General features: G+C 38.9%; 2 protein-coding genes across 6 annotated transcripts in view; both read right to left on the bottom strand.

Moving 5' to 3' along the window:
* The window catches only part of LOC308703321 (NLR family CARD domain-containing protein 3-like), a 316,889-nt gene that overhangs the window by 37,746 nt on the left and 251,658 nt on the right, over nt 1-27,485 (bottom strand). The window lies entirely within an intron of this gene.
* LOC308703325 (NLR family CARD domain-containing protein 3-like) lies at nt 1,329-20,844 on the bottom strand. Of its 4 annotated transcripts, none has more exons than XM_081386716.1 (9): nt 20,656-20,844; nt 20,117-20,213; nt 19,765-19,878; nt 13,170-13,265; nt 11,246-12,973; nt 8,408-8,479; nt 7,814-7,987; nt 4,227-4,634; nt 1,329-1,492 (listed from the first exon to the last, which is right to left on the bottom strand). In XM_081386716.1, exons 2-8 carry the CDS (start codon nt 20,164-20,166, stop codon nt 4,610-4,612), a joined length of 2,259 nt encoding a protein of 752 aa, XP_081242842.1. In that variant the 5' UTR covers nt 20,167-20,213; nt 20,656-20,844; the 3' UTR covers nt 1,329-1,492; nt 4,227-4,609. The 4 variants fall into 4 exon arrangements, with proteins under 4 accessions (XP_081242842.1, XP_081242843.1, XP_081242844.1 ...); XM_081386717.1 differs by having other exon boundaries at nt 1,330-1,492; nt 4,227-4,451; XM_081386718.1 differs by having other exon boundaries at nt 1,330-1,492; nt 4,227-4,306.

Below are 27,485 nucleotides of genomic sequence, written 5' to 3'. Positions count from 1 at the left end.
CAAATTAAAGCTCTGGTGCGCACGTATCGATCGCCGTGAATTTGACTGTTTCCCCACTCTAGCGGACTTTCTTCTCGAAACTGAAGAGACCCTGGGTGACGACACCGTCACAGCCATAAAGGAACATCTACAAGGCCTTCACATGCAGCTGGGGAAATACTTTCCAGAGCTAGATGTGGACTTTGAGTGGATCAGAAATCCGTTTGGCGACATCATTGAGCAATGTACCAAGCTCTCAATACAGTAAGGCAATAGTCTTGTGGACATTGCATCAGATGGAGGTCTCAAAATGTCATTGAAACAACAGCCCTTAACCGACTTCTGGGCTCAGCTCCTTCCTGAACATCCAAAGCTTGCAGAATCTGCCCTCAAAGTGCTCATGCCCTTCCCAACTACATACAACTGTGAAGTTGGGTTTTCCACACTGGTTGGTTTGAAAACAAAACAGCGCAACAGACTAAACGAGGAGCCTAGTATGAGACTGAAACTCTCCTCTTTGGAGCCAGACATTCAGAAACTGATGTGTGATAAGCAGCACCACCCGTCTCATTAATATTCACGTTAAGTTTTAGATGGAAATCTCAAAATATAAAATCCACAGATCTATTAGTTTTGTAATGTACTAGTTTTTGTTTCATGTGTAAAATCCCAGTACTTTCAGTGATATTGGACATTAAGGGGAACATTCTTTTCAGCATTTTATTGTTACCATAGTTACAACCATAGACTTCCTATACCCACCACCTCAGTTTTAAACTAATGGCTCTTTGGAATGACATTAAGTGGGATCTAGGCTGTTACAGTATGTTTAATTGCAGTTTTTTTTTTTTTTTCCACATGTGCAGTTTGTTGTTCATATTAAGCTGCAACTCATTTCACATTTACTTTTTCAAATGAAATAAAAATTAATATAATAATTTCTGATCATATCATTGCATTTGTGTTTGAATAATTAGTTTTTGACTTGAAACAGTTGCATATTAAACTTAAATTGAGCTTATCCTTCCTATTTTGTTGGTTTTTGGGGGCGTGTTAGAGTGGGATTCTGTTAGGTGGTCCTCAGAAAAAAATTGGAAGATAAAGTGGTCCTTGGGCTGAAAAAGTTTGAGAAACACTGCATTAGAGTGACAGCACTACCAACGCCCACAAGCGACTTCACAGTATAGAGACTAGCGACATACAGCGACAAAACAATATGACCTTTTCAGCTCATCATGAACCTGAACATGGGAGGCCCCAGGGCTTCAGCCAAGGTAAGCCTGTGCATTAATGCGGCCTTGTGTATGTATATATTGCCACGGGGTGAAGAATCACACAACAAGGAGAGCTCAACTTAAAGCCCCGGAGGGTGGGTTTATTGAACAAAGTGAATGGTGAATGGTGAAAGCAGACAGTACGGGTAGGTGCTCCGGTGAGTGGTGTGCTTCTTATCCTCGTGCCAGTGAAGTCCGTGTCTGAGTGCTCGTGGGGAGAGATCGGCTTCAGCTGCTGTCTGTGAGAGAATAGAGAGAAGCATTAGTTCCACTTTCCCAGTCAGAGGTTCTCCACCAACTCTTGTGTCCTGTGTGCTTATAAGCACACCAGTTAATGAGCCGCAGCTGAGGCCGATCGGGGCGTGATGAGGACGTGCAGCTGTGGCTCGTTTGTTTCCAGGGCGACGCTGATGATCGGCCGGGACGCTCGTCACAATTTATATATATAGGCTAAATAATCATGAACACAGTAACGGGGTGAAATGGGCTGTGATGCATGGGGCACCAGGTAAAATCTTGCCTAGGGCAGCAAACTGGTCAGGGCCGGCCCTGGGATAACCTCAACTCTGGGCTCCACAAACAGAGGAGCTTTCAGGGTATGTCAGTAGCCATAGCCGCTCCGGAGCAGGTTCTTTTCCAGGGTCAGTTTACTCCAGAGGTGTTCAGCGCATGCATGCCCTATTGATGAGGCTCCGTGGCCTGAGAGTTATGTAAGGGATAATGTAGAGCGAGGCGGTTGTTATAGCGAATACATCGACAGGCTGATCAGGACCCCGACGCCAAGCAGAGCTTCAATCAGCCTGAAGGGGTTGTGTTCGCTATAACAACCACCTCGCTCTACATTATCCCACTTATTACATGACTACCCACCAAATAAATCAATAATTTGACACAAAATGTTGATTTAAAAAGGAGTTTATCCGCTAAAGAAAATAGTCCGTTCCGTCTCTACGGTTAGAATCCTGCGTCCATAGCAACGCTCTGTTCTCCATGGCAACGGTGTGTTATACTTAGCAGCGGCTGATATCAAGAAATAACACACCGCATTCTACATTAGAATTCAACCAAGCCATGTAATAAATCTATATAAAGCGCTGTTACAACAAGGTCATGTTCATTTTATTATAACATAATTTTATTATGTTGGTTTATGAAATACAATTGGAAAAGCAGTCAGATTTAAATGATAATTAAAATATATGATCATATTTCCATAAGAGTGTTATAAACACTCACTTCCAGCCAATGGTCGCACACGGGTTAATGATATCGGCGTGAAGCGACACAAGTGCATTCTGAAGCTCACACGAGAAGTGATGCGGAAGCGCAGATGAGCGGCATTCCTGTGAGTTTCACAGTTCGCTTATATCACGCTTCAGAACGTGCTGACGTTTAAGACGAACATGAACTCGTGAATGTGTGTATGTTGGCCGGAAGCAAAGGTTTATATTGTAAAAAGTTTTAAATATTTGTTTCACTTCAGAAGCACTGATTCATCAGATGGGGTTTATGGATTACCGTCATGTTCACTTTGTGTGGTTTCTGAATCCACTTGCATTACATGGACTCACAGAGATGATTATTTGCTTACACTACAATAAGATTTCATTTGTTACACACTAGTTCACTACATTAGTTAACATGAACGAACCATGACAGATTCTTCTACAACATTTATTAATCTTAGTTGATGTTCATTTCAACATTTATTAATACATGTTTTAAATCAAAAGTTGTGCAGATGTGTCCATTAAGAATCACAGGGAAAGGGATTGGGCGATTCGGCCGTGGTGAAGTTCTCTGGCACACGCCGTACATAGGGGGCGGCAGTGGCTCAGTGGTTCATGTAGATTGTCTACAAACCAAGAGGTTGGTGGTTCAATCCCAGGTTCCACCTGACCAAGTGTCGAGGTGTCCATGAGCAAGACACCTAACCCCAGCTGCTCCCGACAAGCTGGATGGCGCCTTGCATGGCTGTCACCACCGTCGGTGTGTGAACGAGTGAGTGAATGGGTGAATGTGAGGCTATATGTACAGCGCTTTGGTGGCCATAGGTCTGTGAAAGCGCTATTTAAATGCAGTCCATTTACCATTTACATCACCAGTAGGGGGCAGTCCTGTTTCTCTCTCAGTTCTCTCGTATTGCGTAAGCTAGCTTACGTTACGGGTAAAGTCATCTTTTCCCGAGATATGAAGCCAAAAAATTATCCTTAATTTTGTATTTATTGTCAACGCAGTGCAGCGGCTAGCAGAGCTAGAGCAGGCTAACTTGCGTGCTCATTGGCTGCCGCATGGCAACTGCTTTAGCCTACCAGTAAGCCCGGCGTGACGTCGCGCCCTCACGCATCACAACCCGCCAGAATGGGCGGTGGCAGAGCGTATATAAGGAGGGCTCGGAGGCTAAATCTCTGATTTCTGTCTCTTCAGCGAAGCTCTTCGCATCGCTCTCATCTCAGCGACAGGGACCGCCACGTGATCTGCGCTCTCTGCCTGGGACGTGACCATGCAGCCACCGCCTTGTCTTCGGGCAGCTGCGAATTCTGCGAGGAACTGCCGATGTCGACCCTGCAGGCTCGACTCGCCTGGTTCAACGCAGACACCGCTCCTCCGGTCTCTGGGCCGCGTAAGAAGAAGCGCTGCTCTCAGAGACCACCGGAGCCCGAGACTCAGGCCAGGTTTTCGCCGGAGCCTCTCCCGCGAACCTCGCTCTCTCTGTGCAGTGCTCACTTCAGCGAAGACGATTACATCCCCAACCAAGGAGGAAAAAAAAACAGATTTGAAAGAGTTTTGCTGTACCAGTACCACGGGTAAGCTCTATATTTACTAACTTTATGATCCCATGTCTAAACTGTACAATAAACAATGTTTAGACTCCAGTGGAAATCACGTGAAAAGAGGTCTAATATAAAAACAGTATATAGGGATATAGGTACAATTTGCTGAGAAAACTATTTGGATGTAATGCAGACAGACCTGTAATGCAGTTGGCCTCCTCGTCAATCGATAGGTTTTGCATCTGTGGCATGAGTTCCCATTCGTGGCAGCAATAGCTTCTGTTGGCATAACTTGACAATTTGAACAAGTGCACCACCATTTGTCGTTCATCCTGGCTCTTGCTACAGCTGTGGGCCCAGCATCAACTTGGACAACTTCATCTCTGTCCTCTCGCTCTCTCTCTTCCCGTTCTATCTCCATCTGCTGAAGTTTGGCATCGGTATACTCCGGTTCATAAAGGTATCCCTTTGGCGTTGTGCTAAAATTACTTTAATCATCATCTGTTCCATCTGACATTGTGCTAAAATTGGTTTCATCATCAGAAGTTTCGTAGTCAGACATGTTGTCAGCGAGTCGCGCTATCAACAGCTGATCGGAACGTGCGCACTGTTGACGTTGACAGCAGCGTGGATTGATAGAAATGGAAAGAAAATAGTGCCGATTAAAAACTGAGGTATGAATTTTGTCTGGCGTGTTTTTTGTGATGTAAATTAATCAAGCTTTGAAACGCATATAATTTTTTCACGTAAAAACGCACAGTTTTGAGGCCCCGGAAACTAACAGGGAATACTTTCTTGAAAAACTTCCAGCGGCCAGAACTCTGACCAGGGAGGTGACCACAGAGTGGGTCAGTGTGTATGCACTATAGTGCTGGTAAGGATTGCATACAACTTCATGTCTTAAATGGGCGAACTAACCCTTTCACTTTTAAAATTAATTTTACACTCCTATGGCCAACTTTCTTTATTAAAAAATGGTAACACTTTATAATGTGCTAAAGTTTCATTTTGCTAGCATTAGTTAACATGAACCAACAATTAATGAACAATATTCTACAGCATTTATTAATCTTAGTTAATGTTAAGCTCAACATTTTATAAGACATTTTTAAGATCCAAAGTTGTATCTGTTAACATGCACTGTGAACTAACATGAACACTAATATTTTATTAACTAACATTAATAAAGGCTATTGCTCTCTGTTAGTTCATGTTAGTTAATGCATTAACAAATGAGACCTTATTGTAAAGTGTTACCAAAAATGTAATACAATTAAAATAAAATACCTAGATAATGCAAACAACTCATTGGATAACATTGGGCTGCATATAAAGAAACAAAATGCATGTGCCATGGATAAATAAACACTTGCCATTTTTCTTTTGCTGGATGTCTATTGTCTATTTGCATATTAATAAAGATTTTTTAAAGATTTAAAGATTTTTTTAAATACAATGCACATTGAATTTGTCATTTCTACAACTTTTATAGCACTTCAATTGTAAAAATTGTGAGCCTGACATATTACATTTATTATCATTAGCACTCCATGTTCAAAGATTTACTAGCTGTCAGTTCATCTCTTATACGCTGCTGCCATCTAGTGGTTTTAGTTGTAACTCTAAAAGTATGGGGAACTTCTTAATTAATGTGTTTAGTCATTCATATTTTATCCTTTATTTGCTCTCCAGAAGCCGTATTTGAGCACACACACACACACACACACACACACACACACACACACACACACACACGTAGATTCCTTTAAATGTTAAGGGGAAGATTAAAAAAGAGAAACTGGATCTGTGAATTCTCACAGAATCACAATTGAATTCATATCTTGCTACTCAGTCAGAATCTTATTAACCTGGAGTCCCAGTCTCTGTCACAATAACATATATGTAATGTTTTAGGCCTATTGGCAGACATCCGTTTAAAATTTAGGCAATGGCATATAAAGAAGCTTTTCTCCATATCCACTTCAGTTTCAGCTTTCACTTTAATTATAGATTAGGCTACTTCTGTACTGGTTTGCGCTTGGCAAAGATGTTCAGATATCTCTATGCCTAGTAGACCTACACCAAACGCTCATTAAAAGGGTCTTGTACAGGGCTGTACAGTGCGACATATATCTACACAAAGATTGGTCTGTGCCATGAATAAATGTCCCACTGTAGCACGCGTGCGATACAGTTTTGGAAACTCCGTTACTTGTGTTTGTTTTCAGACATGATAACAGTCGTTTTATACTTGTGCTTATGCGATATCACGATTTTTGATGGTGGATGATTTAGGGGCTGTTTACACCTGGCCACTTCATGCGTTTTCTGTGAAAAGACCAGGTGTAAATGCCCTCCGAAACGCATTCGAGACGGATTTGAATCCGATCGCTCAAACCACTTCAGGAGGAGGTCTGGGCCGCATTTCAGACCAAACTGGACAAGTGTAAATGCATCTGGTTGTTGAAACCACATATGGAAATTTTACTCCTCCCAGATATGCTAAAAAATAAACGTGTGAGAGCGTGTGATAGGCTATATGTCATGTTATAGCCAGATATGACGCCGCTACTGCAACACGCATCACCGCAGACGAGCAGCTGAGCATCTGTTCATCAAGACAACGTTCAAACTATCGCAGATCAAAGTGAAAGTGAGTCGCAGACGCTTAACACACAATCATCATCATTAAAAGTAAAGAAATTAAATGATCTTCCAGGGCTGTTGCTGCTCTTTCTTATTGCGGTCTTTGATTTAGAAATTTTAGCTGATGATCAATAAAATGCAGCTCATATCTGTTGCTTTCGGTGACGTGCCCTCCATTAAATCTGCATATAGTGCGGGAATTGAAGATCGGATTTAAATCCGTTTTGCAAAAACACATTTATGTGACCAGGTGTAGATGGAGTCGTTTTGATAAATAGAGCAAACGCTTTACAAATATGAATTCTCTTAAATCATATGAACAGAAGTAAAAATAATTTGATCATGTAGTTTTAATAGCTTTGCTTGTAATTAATGAAATAGTAGTTATTTCCCTGCATTTGATTCCATTTTGATTATTCTTCATGAATTCACAGTAGCTGCGTTTCCATTACCCTTCAAATTGCGCAAATTGAAATTGCGAATTGAAAATACGCCCAATGGAAACACGTCAATTTCGCAAAAACTCCCATTTATGGAAAAAAAGTTTTTACGCTCACATTAGGAGGTTTTTCAGGCCATTCAAAAAAGAAATATTTCGCAAAGCTGCAATGGAAACCGTTTTTGCGCATTTACAGTCACCTGATGTAGACAACGCAGTGTGTTTGGACAGAATACGAGACAGAGTTCTTTATTAAATTCATATAAGGCAAAAGAATTACAGGAATAATGGATTCTAAACCTCAAATAAATGCAACAGTCAAGACCTTGAAGCAGAACTGAGGGAGAAACACCCAGAAACTCCTCATATGTGCCGCTCACAAGTATAATAATGGTCATTCCTCACCATTAATGCTTGGAAACACACACACATATCCTTCCATTAATAATAATGGCCAGTGCAGTGGCTGGGATATACATAATCCTACCAACGTCCGTTAGCATGATTTTTGGAATGATTTTACTGATCGCGAGAGGAAAAAATGAAGTTTTAGTCGCATAACATCAGTTAATGGAAACGCCGTAATTTCACAACAGCTTTTTGTCGCCATTTAGAGAAAAAAAATCGCAAAAGTTTTGCACAAATCTGTAATGGAAACGCACCTAGTGACAGTTTCATGTGAGAGTAACGTATGATCTTACCACAGTTTCTCCAATTTACAGTGAGGATTCTCCAGTCCAGCAGAGAACAGCTTCACTCCTGAGTCTACTAGTTTATTATCAGACAGATACAGATCTCTCAGGTGTGAGGGGTTTGATCTCAGAGCAGAAGCCAGAGCAGCACAACCTTTATCTGTCACACCACAATCCCACAACCTGTAGAGAACAATTACACACTCTTCACTCTCTCAGATCAAAACAGAAATCTTAGCTTTTCTTGATTGTGTTTATAATTTGTGCAATATCTCTTTTTTTAAACAATGAATTCAATATATCAGTAAATTTAAATTATGTCTCTATGTGAGGGAGAAAGATTATATGAAACTGATCAAATGGAATACATTGAATACATTACATACATTAAATATAAATGTTTATATGCATACATTACAAATGCATATATTTGAATATAAATTTCTCACACATATCATAAAAAATGGTTAAGTAGATCACAAACCAGGCCAGATAGGTAAGAGCTGAAGTGTGACTCGTATTTTTTGCTAAACCATTAATTTATGTTTAAGTAAGAACTGTTATAATGTTTTAACAGTGATGCTTGTTCTCAGTGTTACTTACCGAGCGCATCTAGTTGCTGTAACCACAGGCATCAGCTTCTGGAGAACTTCATCTCCTGTGTTCTGTGTGGCACTAATTGAAAATAAAAATGATTTAAAGTTAAAGTTAATTATTAATGCTAATAATAATAATAATAATAATTCATATCATAAGTAAATAATACATTATACCTTCCTAAATACCCTCAAATAATTTTTTTAATGAAACACTGCTTTATAAAGGACATGTGAAAAAGTGGTTTTATATCTATAACTGTAGAAGCCTCGTATTCAGCCGTCACTGATTAGTTTTTTCTTCTTCTCGTTAGTGTTGCTGTGGCAGGGCTATTAGTCTGCATTTACACCACAACACTATTATGACACATCAGGTTTGTTTGTCCTGTCCGTTGCTATGGTTATCACCATGGAGACATTTAACTCCCGAGTTGGGCGGGGGGGCAAGAAAAAAGTCTTTCTGTACCTGCATCAGCAAATTATTCGTAGAAATTAAGCACACAAGTTTGTTTGCTTGTTACTTGTTCATTTAATAATTTGCTTAGTTTTATTGTCACAGGAAATGATGTGCACAAAATGTGAATCATTGTCCATTATTTTGCCAGCAACTAGTGATAAAGAAAAATGATGATGAGACATTAATCTAATTTATTTTCTTAATACTTCTCTTGTATAATAATAATAATATTAAAACTTAATTTAGGAAAAATACTTCCTATTAAATATCTTTATATTAACTGGCTTTTTTATGAATGCAATACAGTGAATGGCAGCCGTCTGTGTCTCCCCGTGTCTTACATTATTTTCAGTTTAGCAGTCCCTCCAGGATTTCGCGATTTTTTTGTGTGATTTTTGCGATCAAAATGACTGATTTTGTGGTGGTAATTTCCAGAAATTTGCGAAAAAATTTGCGATTTTTATATTTTATAATTAGGACATCACATTTACAATAATAGTATTATGTCAGATGCACAATAGTCATACATGACACAAATCACAAACAAAATGCATAAAACTTGTTTATTTTGGTCTAATCAAATTCTCATCAAATGAAAAACTTTTGAAACAACCTATGGGCAATTTTTTTTTACCTGACCTATGTAAATATTAACAGCAGGTGTAGTAATCAGGCATGTGATTGGCGAAGGACAAAAAAGCAGGAAAATATACTGAAATTCAATCAGGCAATCATACATTTCACAATTTTATATTTATATATGAATGTCAAGAATTCAGAAGTGTGTATATTTATATAGCCTACACTACACTACACAGAAATAACATACAATTAAATTATGCTTATTTTAAATGTATTGTGCAGGCTAGGTATACAAAAATATAGGCTTTTAATAATCTTTCAGTGCGCAAAACCATGAAAATATGAAACGCTTCAAAACAGAGCGCACAAAGCGCGTATGCGCATCGCGGGTGCAGAATGATGTGCTCAAAGCAACGTGGAGTCAGTGTGCAGCGCTGCACAAGTGCGCATTTATAAGTTCACGGCACAAAGCGAAGAAATGTCGAGCGCACAAATCCTAGTGTCTATCTGTCCAACAGTTTATTGATCATTTGTTTCTTCACAGTTTTAAATTTCAGTTATTGTGCGTGTGATGCCGAGTCCTTGTGATGTGTGTGATCTAACAGGCACACGGTAGCGCGAGTCGTTTAAAAACAGCAACAAACTCCAACAAAATAAAGTCATTTTATGCAAATACACAGCCTTTTCTCTACAGATCAAGCATTATAATGTGAATATCATATTGGAGAGAGTTGTACCGTGCATGTATGCTGCTGTAACCTAGGCGCGCGCGCTGTTTGAATACTGAATGGAGAATGATTGACAGCCGCAAAGGAGGGAAAACGAGTTTTCGTAAACTTTAATGATGTAAATAGACTTCTGTCCCTCACATTAAGCTATGAAATAGGCTTCAGATGCCTATTCAGATTTGTCACCCAAAAAAAAAAGCGGGAGGCGCCGAAAAGCGCGCTGTTTGCATCCCTGTACTTGGAAAGGAAGGAAAAATGCATCTCTTTGCCATCTGTAACCATGGTGACGTGCCGCCCGGTGTGGCCCTGTTGCACGGGGACGGCGATTGGGGTTTAAATGCGTTTTACATTACAGGCTTCAGTAAATCGAGGAAAAGGAGTTTCCCCTTTCCCCGCAACATCTGTATCCACGTAAAAATGCATTGAAACTTTAATTAAACTAGAGATATTTCAATTGGGTGATTATAATTTAATGTTTTGTGAGGTATTTTTCATTTTTGTGATTATTTTGCGGTTAAATTAGGAATTATGCAGGATCGCAAAAAAATGCGACAATTTGTTGATTTTGCGTTGTATTCAGCGATCGCGGAATCGCGAAAAACTGGAGGGACTGGTTTAGTGTTCAGTGATTCATTTACACAGAAACAAAAGATAACATGTATGCCTTCATCTCCGAATACATTATCTGTGTCTTACATTTCATAATGAACTCAGAGCCGACTCGTTTTCCATCAGTTCTTTTACATTAATAAGAATGTGTGCAAAGGATTGTGGGAGATTGAAGAACACGAAGGATATACTTGATGCATCCTTCAAAATGAGCTGAATTAAAGACACAAAATGAAGTCTGTCTTCAAAACATCCTTCAAACTGAGACGGCCTTCAGAGGCGCTTGATGACGTGGCAGTCGAGATATGCAGTCTTACTAGGACACAGCCACGGTTTGAGGAACACACGCAAATGATCTACAATATCCCAGAAATCAGTCTGTGCCCCGTGATTTAAACACCTCTGATCTCTGAGTTTCTCTTTGTTCATAATGTTTTAGACTGTAATGATTGCACTCAGTGTTACTTACCGATCATCTCTGCCTCCAATAAAGTTCCTCAGGTTAAACTCCTGCAGTGTCTCCTCTGAGGACAACAACACAAACACTAAAGCTGACCACTGAGACGAGGAGAGTTTCACAGCACGTAATCCTCTAGAGCTCGTATGAGGTTTAGCTTCGTTCACTAGAGAAAGATCACCCAGTTCATTCAGACAGTGAAACAGATTGATGTATTTATCTGGAGAGGGATTCTCACTGATCTTTTCTTTAATATAGTCAACTGTTCTCTTATTGCTGTGAGAGCTGTTTGCTGTCTGTGTCTTCAGTTCTTGTAAGAGACTCTGGTTAGACTTCACTGACAGACCCAGAAGGAAACGAAGGAAAAGGTCCAGATGCCCATTTTTACTGTGTAAAGCCTCATCCACAGCTCTCTGATGGAGATCCGATAGGGAAACTCTGCCTCCATTAGTTGGTTTGGTAATCTGGTCAAACACATTTATGTTATTGTTGATAAAGGAGAGATGCACATATAGAGCTGCTAGATGTTCCTGAATGCTCAGATGAACAAAGCTGAAGACTTTCCCCTGACACAAGCCCAACTCCTCTCTGAAGATCTGAGTGCACAATCCTGAGTAAACTGATGCTTCTGCCTCATCAATGCCACACTCACTCAGGTCTTCCTCATAGAAGATCAGGTTGCCTTTCACAAGCTGCAGATAAGCCAGTTTCCCCAGTTTGACAATCATGTCTTCATCTTTCACTTTCTTCTCATAGTCCTTCTCATGTTTGATGTTGGTCTGAATGAGCAGGAAGTGTGTGTACATCTGAGTGAGAGTCTTGGGAATCTCTCCTCTCCGTGATTTCCTCAACATCTTCTCTAGAACAGTGGCTGAGATCCAGCAGAACACTGGGATGTGGCACATAATAAAGAGGCTCCTCGAGGACTTCAGGTGTGAGATGATCCTGTGGGCCAGACTCTGATCACTGATTCTCTTCCTGAAGTATTCCTCCTTCTGTGTGTCACTGAAGCCTCGTACCTCTGTCACTCGATGGACACACTCAGAGGGGACGAGATCCGCTGCTGCTGGTCTGGAGGTGATCCAGATGAGAGACGAGGGAAGCAGATTCCCCTCAATGAGGTTCTTCAGCAGCTCGTCCACTGAGGCTGATTCAGATATATCACACAACCTCACATCGCTCCTAAAGTTCAGAGACAGACGACACTCATCCAGACCATCAAAGATGAACAATACTTTATACTCATCACTGGATATGTCCATTTCTTTAGTTTTGGGGAAAAAGAGATGAAGAAGATCTGAAAGACTGAGTGTTTTGTCCTTCATCAAGTTGAGCTCTCTGAAAGCGAGTGGAAATATGAGCTGGACGTCCTGATTCTCTTTCCCTTCAGCCCAGTCCAGGATGAGCTTCTGCACAGAGACTGTTTTCCCAATGCCAGCGACTCCCTTTGTCAGCACAGTTCTGATGGGTTTGTCTTGTCCAGGTAAAGGTCTAAAGATGTCACTGCATTTGATCGGTGTGTCCTCTGTTTCTGCTCTCCTGGACTGTGTCTCGATCTGTCTCACCTCATGCTCATTATTGATCTCTCCACTTCCACTCTCTGTGATGTAGAGCTCTGTGTAGATCTCATTCAGGAGTGTTGGGTTTCCCTGCTTTGATATTCCCTCATACAAACACTCAAACTTCTGTCTCAGATTTGATCTCAATGTGTTGAGGACTTCAGCAGGATTAGAGTCATGGCTGTAAGATTAAAATATCACATTATTACACAAGTCAGAGAAGTAAATAGCCATAAATTACAAAACTATTTATGGGACACAGAACATCATTCGGTTTCTGAAATGTGTAAATCATTAATCATGTGTGTGAGTGATGTGTGATGTGAATTGCAGCACCTAAAATTAAACAACAACAACAACAAAGTCCTGAATTTTACCTGAAACCAGGAAACATGCTTTCATTAAAGTCTTGTGGTTGAATCACAGGCTTGTACACAGTTTTGTTTTTAACTGGTCTGGATGGAAGAGTTGACCTTAAATCAGAATGAAGAGGGTAAAGAATCAGACACACTGATATTGATGTAATTGTGTCATTAACTGAGTAACAGACCAACAGCTTTTACAGTGTGTGAATGTATTAACAATACAACACATAGAGCTTTACACAAGAGCACAATGATGATCATTAATAGACCGAAATCAGCCAGATTGTAACTCATTAAACTGCTGTATATTAATAACAATTTCATACAAATAAAATACAATAAGCACATCTTTTATAGAAACTATATGTACCTCATGGCGGTACAAAATATGACCGCCGCTCAGGCCTGCACTGGCTTTCCACAAAAATAAATGACGTGGAGCAATTTGGCTGTATTGCGTGTTTATGTATATACCTAAAAAAAGTAGTAGTATGTGCATGTCTGTCTGTGTGTGTGTGTGCATGTGTGTGTGTTTGTGTATGTGTGTGTCTGTGTGTGTGTGTGTGTGTGTCTGTGCGTACATGTGTGTGCGCGTGTGTGTTTGTGTGTGTGTGTCTGTGCATGTGGATTTGTATGTGTGTGTATGGGATTGGGTGTGTGTCTGTGCGTGTGGATGTCAGTGTGTGTGCATGCTTGCTTTTTTTTTGTATTCCTGCATGTGTGTGTGTGACAGTATCATCCTAAACCAGCAACCCTTCGCTCAACACCACCATCTACAGGCCGATGAGTGTACAGTCACTAAATGTGCACATAAATGAATTTATTTTATACCCCCCCATGGATGAAATTCTACGAAACTTAGCATACCCCCAGAGGATGTCAAGTTAATCATACACATGAAATATGGTGCAGTTCTGAACATCTCAACTGAAGATAGGGGCGATTAAAGCAGAATAATATTGCATTTTCATTTTTTATGGGAAGGGGCGCAAATCACAAATGAGTGATTATGGGCTAGGTTGATGTGGGCCCTTAAGACCAACATAGCATAAAGATTTCTTCATCCTCGGTGCCACGGTTCAGGTAGTTATTTAGGAAAAACTGCATTTTTTGGGTTTCGGGGGGCCCAGCGCGGGGGGGGGGGGGGGAGTGGCCCCCGGGGACCAAACAAAATTTTTCCGTAAAAGTCTAGTGAGGCTACATGCCCACCAAATTTCATGTTCCCCGGTGTTTCGGTGTCCCTGGTATCGTTGACGAAAAATTCAGTAGATGACAAAAAAAAAAAAAAAAAAAAACGTTGACAATCGATTATGGGCTAGGTTGATGTGGGCCCTTAAGGCCAACATACCATAAAAATTTCTTCATCCTCGGTGCCACGGTTCAGGTAGTTATTTAGGAAAAACTGCATTTTTTGGGTTTCGGGGGACCTAGCGCGGGGGGGGGAGTGGCCCCCGGGAACCAAATGAAATTTTTCCGTAAAAGTCTAGTGGGGCTACATGCCCACCAAATTTCATGTTCCCCGATGTTTCGGTGTCCCTGGTATCGTTGACGGAAAATTCAGTAGATGACGAAAAAAAAAAAAAAAAAAAAAACCTTTGACAATCGATTATGGGCTAGGTTGATGTGGGCCCTTAAGACCAACATACCATAAAAATTTCTTCATCCTCGGTGCCACGGTTCAGGTAGTTATTTAGGAAAAACTGCATTTTTTGGGTTTGGGGGGACCTAGCGCGGGGGGGGGGAGTGGCCCCCGGGAACCAAATGAAATTTTTCCGTAAAAGTCTAGTGGGGCTACATGCCCACCAAATTTCATGTTCCCCGGTGTTTCGGTGTCCCTGGTATCGTTGACGAAAAATTGACGGGGGGCCCAGCGCGGGGGTGGGGGGGGGGTGCGGGGGGGATATGGCCCCCGGGGACCAAACAGATTTTTTCCGTAAAAGTCTAGTGGGGCTACATGCCCACCAAATTTCATGTTCCCCGGTGTTTCGGTGTCCCTTAGCCTGGATGCCAGCCGAACTTAGCCCCGCCCACAAAATTTTTAGGTCGGGAAGTTCGGTCTGGACTCGTTCCATTGAGGAGCTATTATGCCCGAACAAAAATTGTTCGGACCAATCAAATTGTCAGGGCGGGCTTTATACGATGATGGACAGATGAGCAACGGTAACGTAATCATCCACGTCATCAACGTTGAATTCAAATGACTGCCGCTGAAGAATTGAGATTTCACGAGTTCACGCTTACAAATAAGTCAAAATAAATGCATATTTGGCGTGCTGTCCGAGGAGAGGCTTCGGGCTCGGTATTCGGCCCGAACCCAAAGTACTCCCCCATATTCCTGGCTGTGGAAGAACAAGCCGAGAGTGAGTGGAGGGATGCTGAAAACTGTCAAGAAATGTTAGGTGAGTTGACAGTGAATAAATATATGCCTTCTCTAATGCTGATAGTGTAGACCGTAGACGGTTGATTGGATTGATTATTTGAATGTGCTCCTCCTGAACTTTGTTTATAAAACATCATGTGTAGATTCCGCCATCGCGTCTGTTAGGCTATAGAAGATATCGACAGCGCATTAATTTTAAAAGAGGAACAGAGAACCGCGATCGGAAACATGAATGAAAAACATACGTCACTTACTCCGTTGCTCTGATTGGTTGTAGGTCTATCCAATTGAGTGCAGAGGCATTTTTTTTCCTGGTTCGGTTGAAACACGCCCCATAATGAAAGCTCAATGGATCAGTATCAGACTCACATTCTGACTAGAATCTGAGTATGATGACGTCAGGCTAGGTGTCCCTGGTATCGTTGATGAAAAATTCACGGGGGGCCCAGCGCGGGGGGGGGGGAGTGGCCCCCGGGGACCAAACAAAATTTTTCCGTAAAAGTCTAGTGGGGCTACATGGCCACCAAATTTCATGTTCCCCGGTGTTTCGGTGTCCCTGGTATCGTTGACGAAAAATTCACGGGGGGCCTAGCGCGGGGGTGGGGGGTGGGGGGGGAGTGGCCCCCGGGGACCAAACGAAATTTTTCCGTAAAAGTCTAGTGGGGCTACATGCCCACCAAATTTCATGTTCCCCGGTGTTCCCAGGCCCAGAGAGAAGGAAATGAATAGTGGAATAAAGTTGTTATTTTTGTTTGTTTTTGCGCACAAAAAGTATTCTTGTCACTTGATATACTTAAAGGGACACTTCACCAATTTGCATTAAGCTTTGTATTGTTAGAAACCCAGTCATATATTATAATAAACGTGGATTTTTCATTAATTTTTCCCTGAGATGGGAGAAATAAGGATTTAAGTGTTTTACTTCCTGCTTATTATGACGTAAAAATCATCATTTTGCGTCATAATAAGCAGGAAGTCACATTTCATTGAAAAGTGTAGAGACTACAAACACTAGCTCCTCATTATTCCAGGGGGCGGGACCCGCTCACGCTACAGGCCTATTACAGATCAGTGGGTGGGACTTCACTTTCTGAAACTAAAAGCAATATCCTCCATCTTGTTTGGAAGCTAAGCTAACAGGCACTGTGGAGCCAGCTGTAAAGATATGACAATAGCGGAGGGTAACGTTACTCAATATGATGTAGAAGAAGAGGATTTCGGAAGTCTGATGCTCGAATCAGGTGTGTTTGTGGCTACCTTTACAAGCCGCATAGCGAAGAGCAGCCGAGGCAGAAGACCTGCCTGTCACGGACGAGAAGCCCAGACTGGCTCGAGCTGGGGGCGGACTGGTGGCGCCGGTGATCTCACTATGCAACTACGAACACAGAGATAGAGTCCGTCTGCTGCAAAGAATTTAAACGATGCCAATTTCTCCTGGACGAAATCTCTGAATCAGACGAGGACACGGACGTTTGTGTTGTGAACCATCCTAGTTTTGCACTGCATCTGACTGAACATCCCGGTAACGTTACCATGCAATAATTCACCACTTCGAAAGAAATACAAATGAGAAGTAATTCACTAATGAGTTCGCCAACTAACTAACGTTAGACATTTTGTGTGAAATGAATTTCAAGCTCCGGTGGTAGCTAGCCTTATAGTAGAGCTTAGATCGGGCCCAACAAATCAAGCCCGACCCTACCCGAGCCCGAGCCCGTTGTGTCCGAGCCCGGCCCGGCCCGACACGTTCACTGTAATTATGAGCCCGAGCCCGATTTAAACCCGACCATTTTTAATATGTGAAACCGTTGTAACCAGGGGTGGCGCCAGAATTATTTTTAACGCAGGTGCTGCTGTGCTAGATCAGTTAGGCTACAGGGGGGATCTGCACAGTTATATATATATATATTATAAAAATATTATTAATAAATGAGCAAAAATTGGCCACTCAATATTAAATATTCAATTATTTTAATTATCACAATTAAAGTTTTAATTTTATTAAATTGAACAAGCACAACATTCAGCATTCAATCAAATATTCTTAAAGATTAATTATTATTAATAATGTTACTTCAACATATTGTTGTTTCACCATAATATGTGTGTGAGCAACAAGCAAGATGTGCATTTGTAAATTCGGTGACAGCGCGAGTTTCAAATGGTGTGACCGCGGCGTGCCGGCGACTCCATGTCATGATTATTTGTCTGCTAAATTGATTTTTATGTATTAAATCTACGCAATTGGTTGATGAAAAATGTATTAAAATTAAAATACAATTTATACTAAACGAAATTCACTTTAAAGAAAAGCTTTCTTCAAAACAAAACTTAACAAACTTGAAACTAAATGTGCTTATTCAATGGCTAAAACACGTAGGCTAGACTCTCTTTTTGAACAAATTGCAGCACATTCATTTAATTCTGAATTTTGCACATGTAAGTTGAAAGGCATTTGTTTGTGCATAGTAAAACATATCTGTAACATTTATCACGTTCATAATTGTGCGTGCATTTATTAATTATTATCTCAATGAATAATGCGACAAGGAAGAAGCATGTAAACTGCGTTTTTTGTTTATTCAGAAATATTTGAATGGATCGGAAAAGTAACAAAAGAGGACATCGAGGGCTGAGGCTGACTACTATCATAATTTCTGTCATGGCAAGACTGCTTCATGTGTCTGTTCGTCGTCGAAGTCCCCGTTTTTTTGCTGTCATAGGCGAGCAGCGTGCCTCATTTAATGCACGAAACAAAGCCAACACATATGTTGTCACTCCCCACGACTATAGTTTAAAATGTTTCCATACCTCCGATTTTCCTCCAAACTTGCTCAAAGTTAATTCTCCTGTTTTTTCTTTGCTTCTTCAAGCACTTAAGCTACAGAATAGTAGCCTACAGCACGCACAGCAGGAGTGATAGGTCACGCGTGCGCGAGTGGACGAGATGCTGCGCATGACACGTGACGTGCTTTATCAAGGGCCCGACCCGACCCGGCCCGAGAACAGTGGCGAGAAATATCGGCCCGGCCCGGCCCGCGGGTCGGGTCGGGTCGAGTCCGGGCTCGGGCAGAGAATCTAAGCTCTACCTTATAGACGGATGAGTGATTCATATGCTGTTCTGGATTAGTGGGAGTGGCTTGCGCAGCTGTGCAATGTGGTGCATTGTGGGAGTTGTTGTCTTTCATACAAATGCGTCCTGAAGTTACTTTCTTTCTTTCCTCGGTCACGAAGGCACCAAATTCAAAATTTATTTTACATTTCGACTACATATATGACCCACTTTCAATAAAGATCAATGTTCCCATGGGTGAAATGCTCCTTTAAGATTGACCCACTGTAGTCACTTGGACTATATTAACGATCTCTTTAATAACTTTTCTGGGCCAGCAAGTTTCAATCACATAGAAACCTATGGAGTAGTGATCCAGCACTCAGATTTCATCAAAAATATCTTAATTTATGTTCCGAAGATGAACGAAGGTCTTGGAACAACATGAGGGTGAGTAATTACTGACAGAATTTTCATTTTTGGGTGAACTATCCCTTTAATCTAGTTAATTGTGCATTTCTTTTCTTTTATTCCACAGCTGATGTGTGCAGTTTTATTTTTATTGCTTGCATTAAAATAATTTTCTCTTGTTTTGCTTTTTAAGGTTTTTTGGCAGTTTGCTAAAATAAAAGAGCCTTTCTAAGAGCCATCGTTTAAGCTGTTGACTTTTCTACCTTGAGAACGAACGTTAAACGAACAACCAATGATGAGCCACGAATCAAACCAACCACCGGAGTCACATGGACTATTTTAACAATGTTTTTACTACCTTTCTGGGCCTTGAAAATTGCAATGACGTTGCAGTCAGTGGAGGGACAGAAAGCTCTCAGGTTTCATCAAAAATATCTTCATTTGTGTTCTGAAGATGAACAAAAGTCTTACTGGTTTGGAACGACATGAGGGAGAGTAATTAATGACAGAATTTTCATTTTTGGGTGAACTAACCCTTTAAGACTAAAATTACACTTTGAGAAGCTTGATAAATACGGGCCCTGAACCAGCAGTTAAAAAAATCCACTCAGTTTTACACCTACTCCATTATATAAAGGTGGAAAAGATCTCAGCTTACATTTACTTGATGTCATTGCTAGTATTAGACTGACTGACTGAGAAAAATGATGATTCTAATTCAAAAGCGTCGCACTATAAGCACATCTTTTATAGAAATGATATACCTGAGATCAGGCTGTTTGTCTCCACTCTTAAACTTTTGTGGCGGATCCATAGAGCGGTTACTCTTCATAGTCACACAGCTGGACTCTGGGTTTGAGCTCTTCTGCTGGACTGAACTGGAACAGAGAACAGATTCAGTTTAATCCTTTGGATTACTGTGAATACATTTATCCTGCATCAAAAAGGACTTTGAGGAAACAATTAACTTTTTACTGAATATTTCATTTTAGTTTAAAAAAAAGGGGGGCAAAAAAATCATCTTTTTTCCGTAACTGTCTTTGATCTGTTTGTGTTTGTGTGTGTGGAGGGGTGGAGGTGTGGGGGTAATGGTAATGTAATGTTTGTTGAAAGTACCTGCATCCTGGAGAACAATCTCCATCTCTGGATCCTTCTGAATCAGCCATGATGAAGCAGCAGGAGAATCTGATGAGTTTGATCTCCTCCACTGACTCTGAATGAAGAAATATTTCACACACTAAATTAAATGATTAAATTAAACAACCTTCATAATTTAGCTGAACATATCTGGAGTGTGGGAGAAAAGGATCATGTGACTGCGTTAACTCAAGCTCACAGGGCCTTTTCACACACACAAGTCGACCGTTGATGTTCGGGTGAAAAAGAAAACAAACCCCGAACCCACATCGACACACACTGATCCGATAAAAAAAAAAAAAAAAAAAAAAAACGTGTTTGTTGACGTTTGTGTGAATTGGCCTATGTATGTTTACACATAAGCTAAACTTCTGGAGAATCACAAACATCACGAAACACAAAGGAAACATTGAAGTGAAAAATTAAAAACCTTTATTTAAGATTTCATATCAAACAATCACGTAAAATGTCCTCCAGAGATTCATATTAATATGAGAAAGTCACACATGAACACTCACCTTGATCAAACTTTTACAAGATACAGGATCTCAAATCCTCCAGCTTTAAAATCATAAAACTACACTTCAATCCCTTTATAATGGTTGATTAACACTTTGATGTTCTGTTTTTTTCCGTTTCGTATTTCGCATTTATCCTGCTTAAAATGGCGACAGGAAAACTTACTTTCACTTTCACTTTCTATGTGTAACCAGATAATGTAGACGTGCTCTGGTGTAACGAGAGAGAGAGAGAGAGAGAGAGAGAGAGAGAGAGAGAGAGAGAGAGAGAGAGAGAGTATGGCAGGCGATCGGGGTCAAAAGTATTTAAACGAAACGCGTGATTTTGACCGTGTCAACTATAGACAGTAAAAAATATCCTCATGCTTGGAAAATTTTATGTTCACAAATCAAAATATCTAAAGATGAAACCAATGTTCTGTGCATTTCATGGTGAATTTGTTTCTTATACAAAAGCCCTCAGAGTGATTAAAAAAAACGCAATTAGTCTTTTTTTCACCATAGAAGAAGAATGATTTAAAAGAAAAACGTTATCCCCTTAATTCTATTTATTTATTTTTTAATTTTTTTTTGTGTGTATTTGTGGTTCTTTCATGCACCTGTCTTGTATGTTTTTTATGTAAAGATTTATTAATATTGCCATATTGTTTGTACATGAATAATTGAATAAAAACAAAACATAGACTGTAAAAAATATGGACGACACCCCTTCGCTCTCTTCCATTGGTGAGAAGTTTATTTTTTCAGAATAAACTTTAATCCAAAAATAAACAAACAACAATATGAAATTTGGCAGCCCCTCACGGACGACTGCTGCATAAACTAAAACAAAATAGCCTACTACATGTCCGGGCCTGGTCACCTTTCGTCCTTTTTATTTATTTATTGAAAATATCAAGATTTACAAGCAAACATTAAATTAAATAAATAACTATTGAAATAAACAGCTAGTTAGATCACAAAAGTCTAAATTCGGCTACAGGAGCTGGTAGTCAGTAATAACACAGAACCATGAATTTAAATTTAGTACAGGTACCATGTATTGAAAAGTGATTAAACAAAATATTTACAAACAAAAATAATGAAAATAGAAAAAGAACCCAAAATAGTTACAGACTACAGTTGAATCAGTTATAGTTAAGTGCACTTTGTGGTTATTGTTCAATTAAGATATGACAATAGAAATCACAACACATGCCACACACAAGAAACAAAAAGGAAAAAAACTGTCCCAGCGATGTTTGGTTTCTTCAAGACCAACGCGACAACCCACAAGAGGTTTATAAAAGTTTGTATTAGTAAGTCCATAGGTTAAGTCCATAGATTTAATCAGTTTGTTTGGAGTGGCATTGGAGTAGGCTGGGTAAGAACATCTTGATAAACATTCATCTTAGTTATAGGGAAATTCGGCCTAGTATTGATAGGTCCCTTTGTAGCCATATATTTAGTCTTGATTTGCATTCTTTAGTTTTATTTTCTACATTCAGAAGCTGGCTTTGTTTTTGGTCCTTGGAGAGGTAAATCCCCAGGTATTTGATTTCTGATTTAATAGGGATATTACAGATGTTTTTCAGTGAAGTGTCGTGTACAGCCAGCAATTCACACTTTTTTAAGTTTAATGTTAGACCTGAGGCTTTTGAGAATTTTTCAATTTTGGAAATAGTTGTTGAAATTTGGTATCTATCTTTTAAGAATATTGTTGTGTCGTCCGCTAGTTGTCTGATTATTATTTCTGTGCCAAGTACATTCAGTTTTTTAATATCATTACAGTTTTTAATATAGATTGCTAGCATTTCTGTGGCTAAGATGAACAGGTCTGGTGAGATGGGGCAACCTTGAGGAATACCCACATTAATCTTGAAGCTTGGGGTGGTACCACTAGGTAATAGGACACAGCTATTAATATCTCGATATAATCCACCAACCCATTCTCTAAATTTGATTCCAAAGCCAAAGTGTTTGAGCGGCGAAAGAATAAATGGATGCTCCATAGAGTCGAATGCTTTATAGAAAGAGTCTAGAAAGAGAAGGAGACCATCATCCTCTATTTGGCTTCTACACTCAATGATGTCCATTACCAATCTTATATTATTATGTATTGACCTTCCTTTTAAAACCCTGACTGTGTATAGAAGAAAAAAGACTGCGATTAAAAAACAAAACAAGAGAAAATGATTTTAATGCAAGCAATAAAAAAACTGCACACATCAGCTGTGGAATAAAAGAAAAGAGATGCAGGATTAACTAGATTAAGGCACACTCCTGTCTTAATGTAAACCCACAAAGCTTTCATGGCACTGAAGTAAAAACATTAAAGACACTGTTGGACATTTTGGAGGACGACTTACACACACAAACCAGAAGTTACTGTATGAAAATGATCTTTCAAACTCTCTTAACTTACTAGTTAGGGTTAGGGTAAGGTAGGTTAGGTAAAGTCTGCGTTATGAAACATCCCAGAAGTGTTTGTTTATCGACTGATATCATAATGGAGATTTTATTATAACTAGTTGAGCGAGTCTCACCGCGCTGCTGTGACGTCAGATCCTCTGAGCTGTGGGGGGGAATCCGCAGGACTCGCGTCTTCAGCTCTTTACACACACCGCTAGTGATGTGACTTTTTATTATTATTATTATTAATGCCATGAACCACAACAATACAATGAGACATAATCATTCAAAGTAAAACAAATACAAGTAAATAAAGTAAAATAAAATAAGAACAGTGCCAGAGGACAAGAAAAAAAGTATTACAAACAACAGAAAAAGGTGCTATTTTATACAACATCATCCCTGCTCACAATGCTATAAGCTCTAATTGCCTTTTTACTTGTGCAATCACACAAAACAGAACAATAAAGCTTAAAATAATTTTTAAAGCAAGAAAAATTAGGTTTGGAGTCAGACCATTTCATTTTATGAATATGAAACATCCCCATTAATATTAACAATTGTATGTATGCTTTATCTTTCTCAATCCCATTATCATTGAAGTGTATCAATATGTCAAATCCACTCAGCTGTAAATCAGTGTTCAATTTGTTCTTAATTAAACACTCCACACCAATCCAAAATATTTTTGTATGTATGCAATGGAAGAATAAATGAAAAATTGTTTCCTTTTCACCTTTACAAAAATTGCAGGAGTAATCAATATCTAATTTAAAACGTTCCAGCACATGTTTTCCTGGATATTCTATGCATTATTTTAAAAGAGACTTCTTTTACTTTGTTATTAATGTAGAATTGATCTACTGTTCGCCAAGCATTACGCCAATTTACATCTCCAAAAACAGATGAGCAGAAAAAACGAGCTGGAGGGTAAACAATATTATTAAGTGTATTCCTTATGTAGTTATTTGCGACTTTATTTTGTAAAATATTTGTATTACCAAGAAATATTTCACCCATGATATCTGTGAAATGTAGATCTTCCTCCTGTGATGCATTTCTAAGAAGGATCAATACTTTCCTGGGAATTGCATCCATTACAACTGCAAAGTCTTTTACGGAAGCGTATTGCATTCACTTGAGGATTTTTTTTTTTTACTGAATTAACAAGTTAATTATCTCAGAATTACGAGATAATGAAATAAAAGTTTTTGCTCTGTTTTTCTGAATTAACGAGTTAATTATCTTATAATTCTGAGATAATTAACTCAATAATTCAGAAGAACAGAGCAAAAACTTTTATTCATGAAAAATGATCTCGTAATTCTGAGATAATTAACTTGTTAATTCAGAAAAACAGAGTCGATTTTTTTCCCTCAAGTGAATGCAATACGCTTCCGTAGTCTTTAGGTCTAACTGGTATTTTAAATTTATTCAAAAATTCTCTATATGTTAATAAATCTCCATCATTATTCAAAAGCTGACTAACTAATATAATATTGTTTTCAAACCAGTAATTAACGAGTTAATTATCTCAGAATTAGGAATAAAAAGTTTTTGCTCTGTTTTTCTGAATTAATGACTTAATTATCTCAAAATTATGAGATAATTAACTCAATAATTTAGAAAAACAGAGCAAAAACTTTTATTCATGAAAAATGATCTCGTAATTCTGAGATAATTAACTTGTTAATTCAGAAAAACAGAGCAAAAACTTTTTATTCATGAAAAATTATCTCGTAATTCTGAGATAATTAACTCGTTAATTCAGAAAAACAGAACAACATTTTTTTATGAAAAATTATGTCATAATTCTGAGATAATTAAGTCATTAATTCAGAAAAACAGAGCAAAAACTTTTTATTCATGAAAAATGATCTCGTAATTCTGAGATAATTAACTCGTTAATTCAGAAAAACAGAGTAGATTTTTTTCCCTCAAGTGAATGCAATACGCTTCCGTAGTCTTTAGGTTTATCTGGTAATTTAAATTTATTCAAAAATTCTCTATATGTTAATAAATTTCCATCATTATTCAAAAGCTGATTAACTAATATAATATTGTTTTCAAACCAGTAATCAAAAAAGAGAGATTTATTTTTGTAAAGGATGTCTTTGTTGTTCCAAATATAATCTCTCCTCGGTGAAAAGTTATGTTTGTAGGCCCGTGTCCATGCCATGAGAGCTTGTTTATTAAATTTTGCTATTTTTTTCAATTGAATAATTACACTTCAATAAAAATGAGAGGTCGCCCAATTGTTTAAATAGATAGTTAGGAAAGGAATTCCAAATACTGTCTTTATTTTTTAAATACTGAATAAGCCAATTTATTTTAAATACATTGTTCAAAGCGTCATAACTCAAAACCTCTAAACCACCATGATCTTTGGGGTTGCATAACATTTCTTTTCTCAAATAATGTGGCTTGTTTTTCCATATAAAATCAAAAGGCATTTTATCCAATTGTTTGGTAACTTTAGGGGGAATATCCAATGATAGACACATAGACTGATCTGGAGATTCCTTCAGCTTTTGACAAAAGTACCCGTCCCTGAATGGACAGATCCCTTTGTAACCACGCATTAAACCTCTCACTAGTTTTGTTAATAATTGGATTGAAGTTTAAATTGTTACACAGATTTTCATCTTTACATATAACAACTCCCAGATATGTTACTTGATTTGCAATTGGAATATTAAAAAAATTAATTAAACTACATTCTTTAAGAGGAAACAGATTTATTCATATTCATTCCTAGCCCTGATACATCTGACAATTATTTTATGCATTTCACTGCTTTAATGATTTCATTCCTATCTTTCAAAAATAAAGCAGTGTCATCTGCAAACTGACACAACTTCAATGTTTTCCCTAATGCTGTAATTCCTTGAAAATGTCCTTTTTTAATGTGAAGAGCTATTATTTGCGTTGCTAACAAAAAACAAAATGGGGAGATCGGACACCCTTGTCTGATCCCTCTACCTCTTTCAAATCTGCCAGAAGTCCCCCTTGATCATTTTACAGAACTGGGACATCCTCTGTATAGGGTTTGGATAGCTTTCTGAAAATAACTGCAAAACCCAAACAATTCAATTGCTTTAAATAAAAAGTGATGTTCTATGTGTGACCCCTAGGCGGCGCTCAAACGCACGCAATTTGAATATCTAAACTAGAAAATCCAAACAGCGCTCCCCTTTAAACTATTCAGGCAGGTTGTGTCCAATGAAGGAACAGAAATGGGACTGATGTACTCAAATATAATTGTATTAAACACTAAACACCATGATACACTGATAGGCAATCAGAGCAGACAAATGTTCCCCGTAGATAACAGTGAACAATTCTACAATAAATAAATCACAGTGTATAAAAGTCTCATAGTGAATGAGTTACAGGATATAAAGTCTAACAATACCTAGACTACAGTGAATAAAGTCAAATAAATAGATACGGTCCACATACACACACTCAAACACTGCAAGAGACACTTCAAACCAAATCGGCCGTGCATACACACACCTAACACAGCATTTCACACTTCACACTAGTGAACATTGCAAAATAAACACTGTCCCCAAAGGAGATATTACACAATGCCCATGGGCCGAATATTGGAGTATGATGATAATAACCCCTTTATTGTAGATTTATCCTGCAATGAACTTGTAAGGCATATTTTGATGTGTGTTTGGCGTCGAGTGTGTTATATTATATCGAGTTATTTTGACATTGTATTACGAGGCACAACCGCAATTAATTTGTGCATTGTCTTGTGTTTTATGTAGAACTGATTTATTCTCTGTGAAGTGAAACCTCTATTTCCACGTTTGTATCTCCATTGTGCAGGTAATGTGTATAAAATATATTGTTATAATAATGTGTTTTATGGATTAATTGCTTTATTCATCTAGAATTGTGCATGTTCACCACTAGGTGGGGATGTTTCCCTTTCTATTGAATATAATTGAATTGTTCTGTTTTTCATTGAGTTGATTTGTGATTAATTCACTGAAAATGTTTTATAATTCTGCAAAATTGTACTCATTATACGATCACAACGCAAAAGAAAAAGATTAAAAAGAAAGAGTACTGTTTTAAATAAACCGCAGAGATAACGAGATATGCTGTGGAACTGATTTATTCTCTGTGAAGTGAAACCCCTATTTCCACGTTTGTGTCTCCATTGTGCAGACTGAGGCAACACCGTCACATCGGTGCCGTGAAGTTGTGGTGCCGCTGTGTTGTTATGGGTCGCGTCTTCAAGCAAGTTGATGGAAATCGCCGTCATCAGTTTAACAGCTCGTCCTTGGGTCACAGCCGTTCGTGTTCAAGAGACACTTTCACTTGATCCTTTTCAGTTTATGGGACATTTCGCTCTGATCATTGACATTGAGTTTATGTTTATATGTGTGTGTGAACTTGCAGCACATTTGTTTCGT

Source organism: Scardinius erythrophthalmus, assembly GCF_964197995.2.
Source record: "Scardinius erythrophthalmus genome assembly, chromosome: 15".
NCBI lineage: Eukaryota > Metazoa > Chordata > Actinopteri > Cypriniformes > Leuciscidae > Scardinius > Scardinius erythrophthalmus.
This window is presented reverse-complemented; position numbering and strand designations above follow the sequence as displayed.

Excerpts from the sequence above, each read along its gene's own strand:
- LOC308703325 (XM_081386716.1), bottom strand. The coding sequence starts at position 20,166 with ATGGCTGATTCAGAAGGATCCAGAGATGGAGATTGTTCTCCAGGATGC. Across the intron at positions 12,974-13,169 it reads AGCATGTTTCCTGGTTTCAG|CCATGACTCTAATCCTGCTG; the intron begins GTAAAATTCAGG and ends TTAATCTTACAG. Across the intron at positions 4,635-7,813 it reads TGTAAATTGGAGAAACTGTG|TGCGCACGTTCCGATCAGCT; the intron begins GTAAGATCATAC and ends CAACGTCAACAG.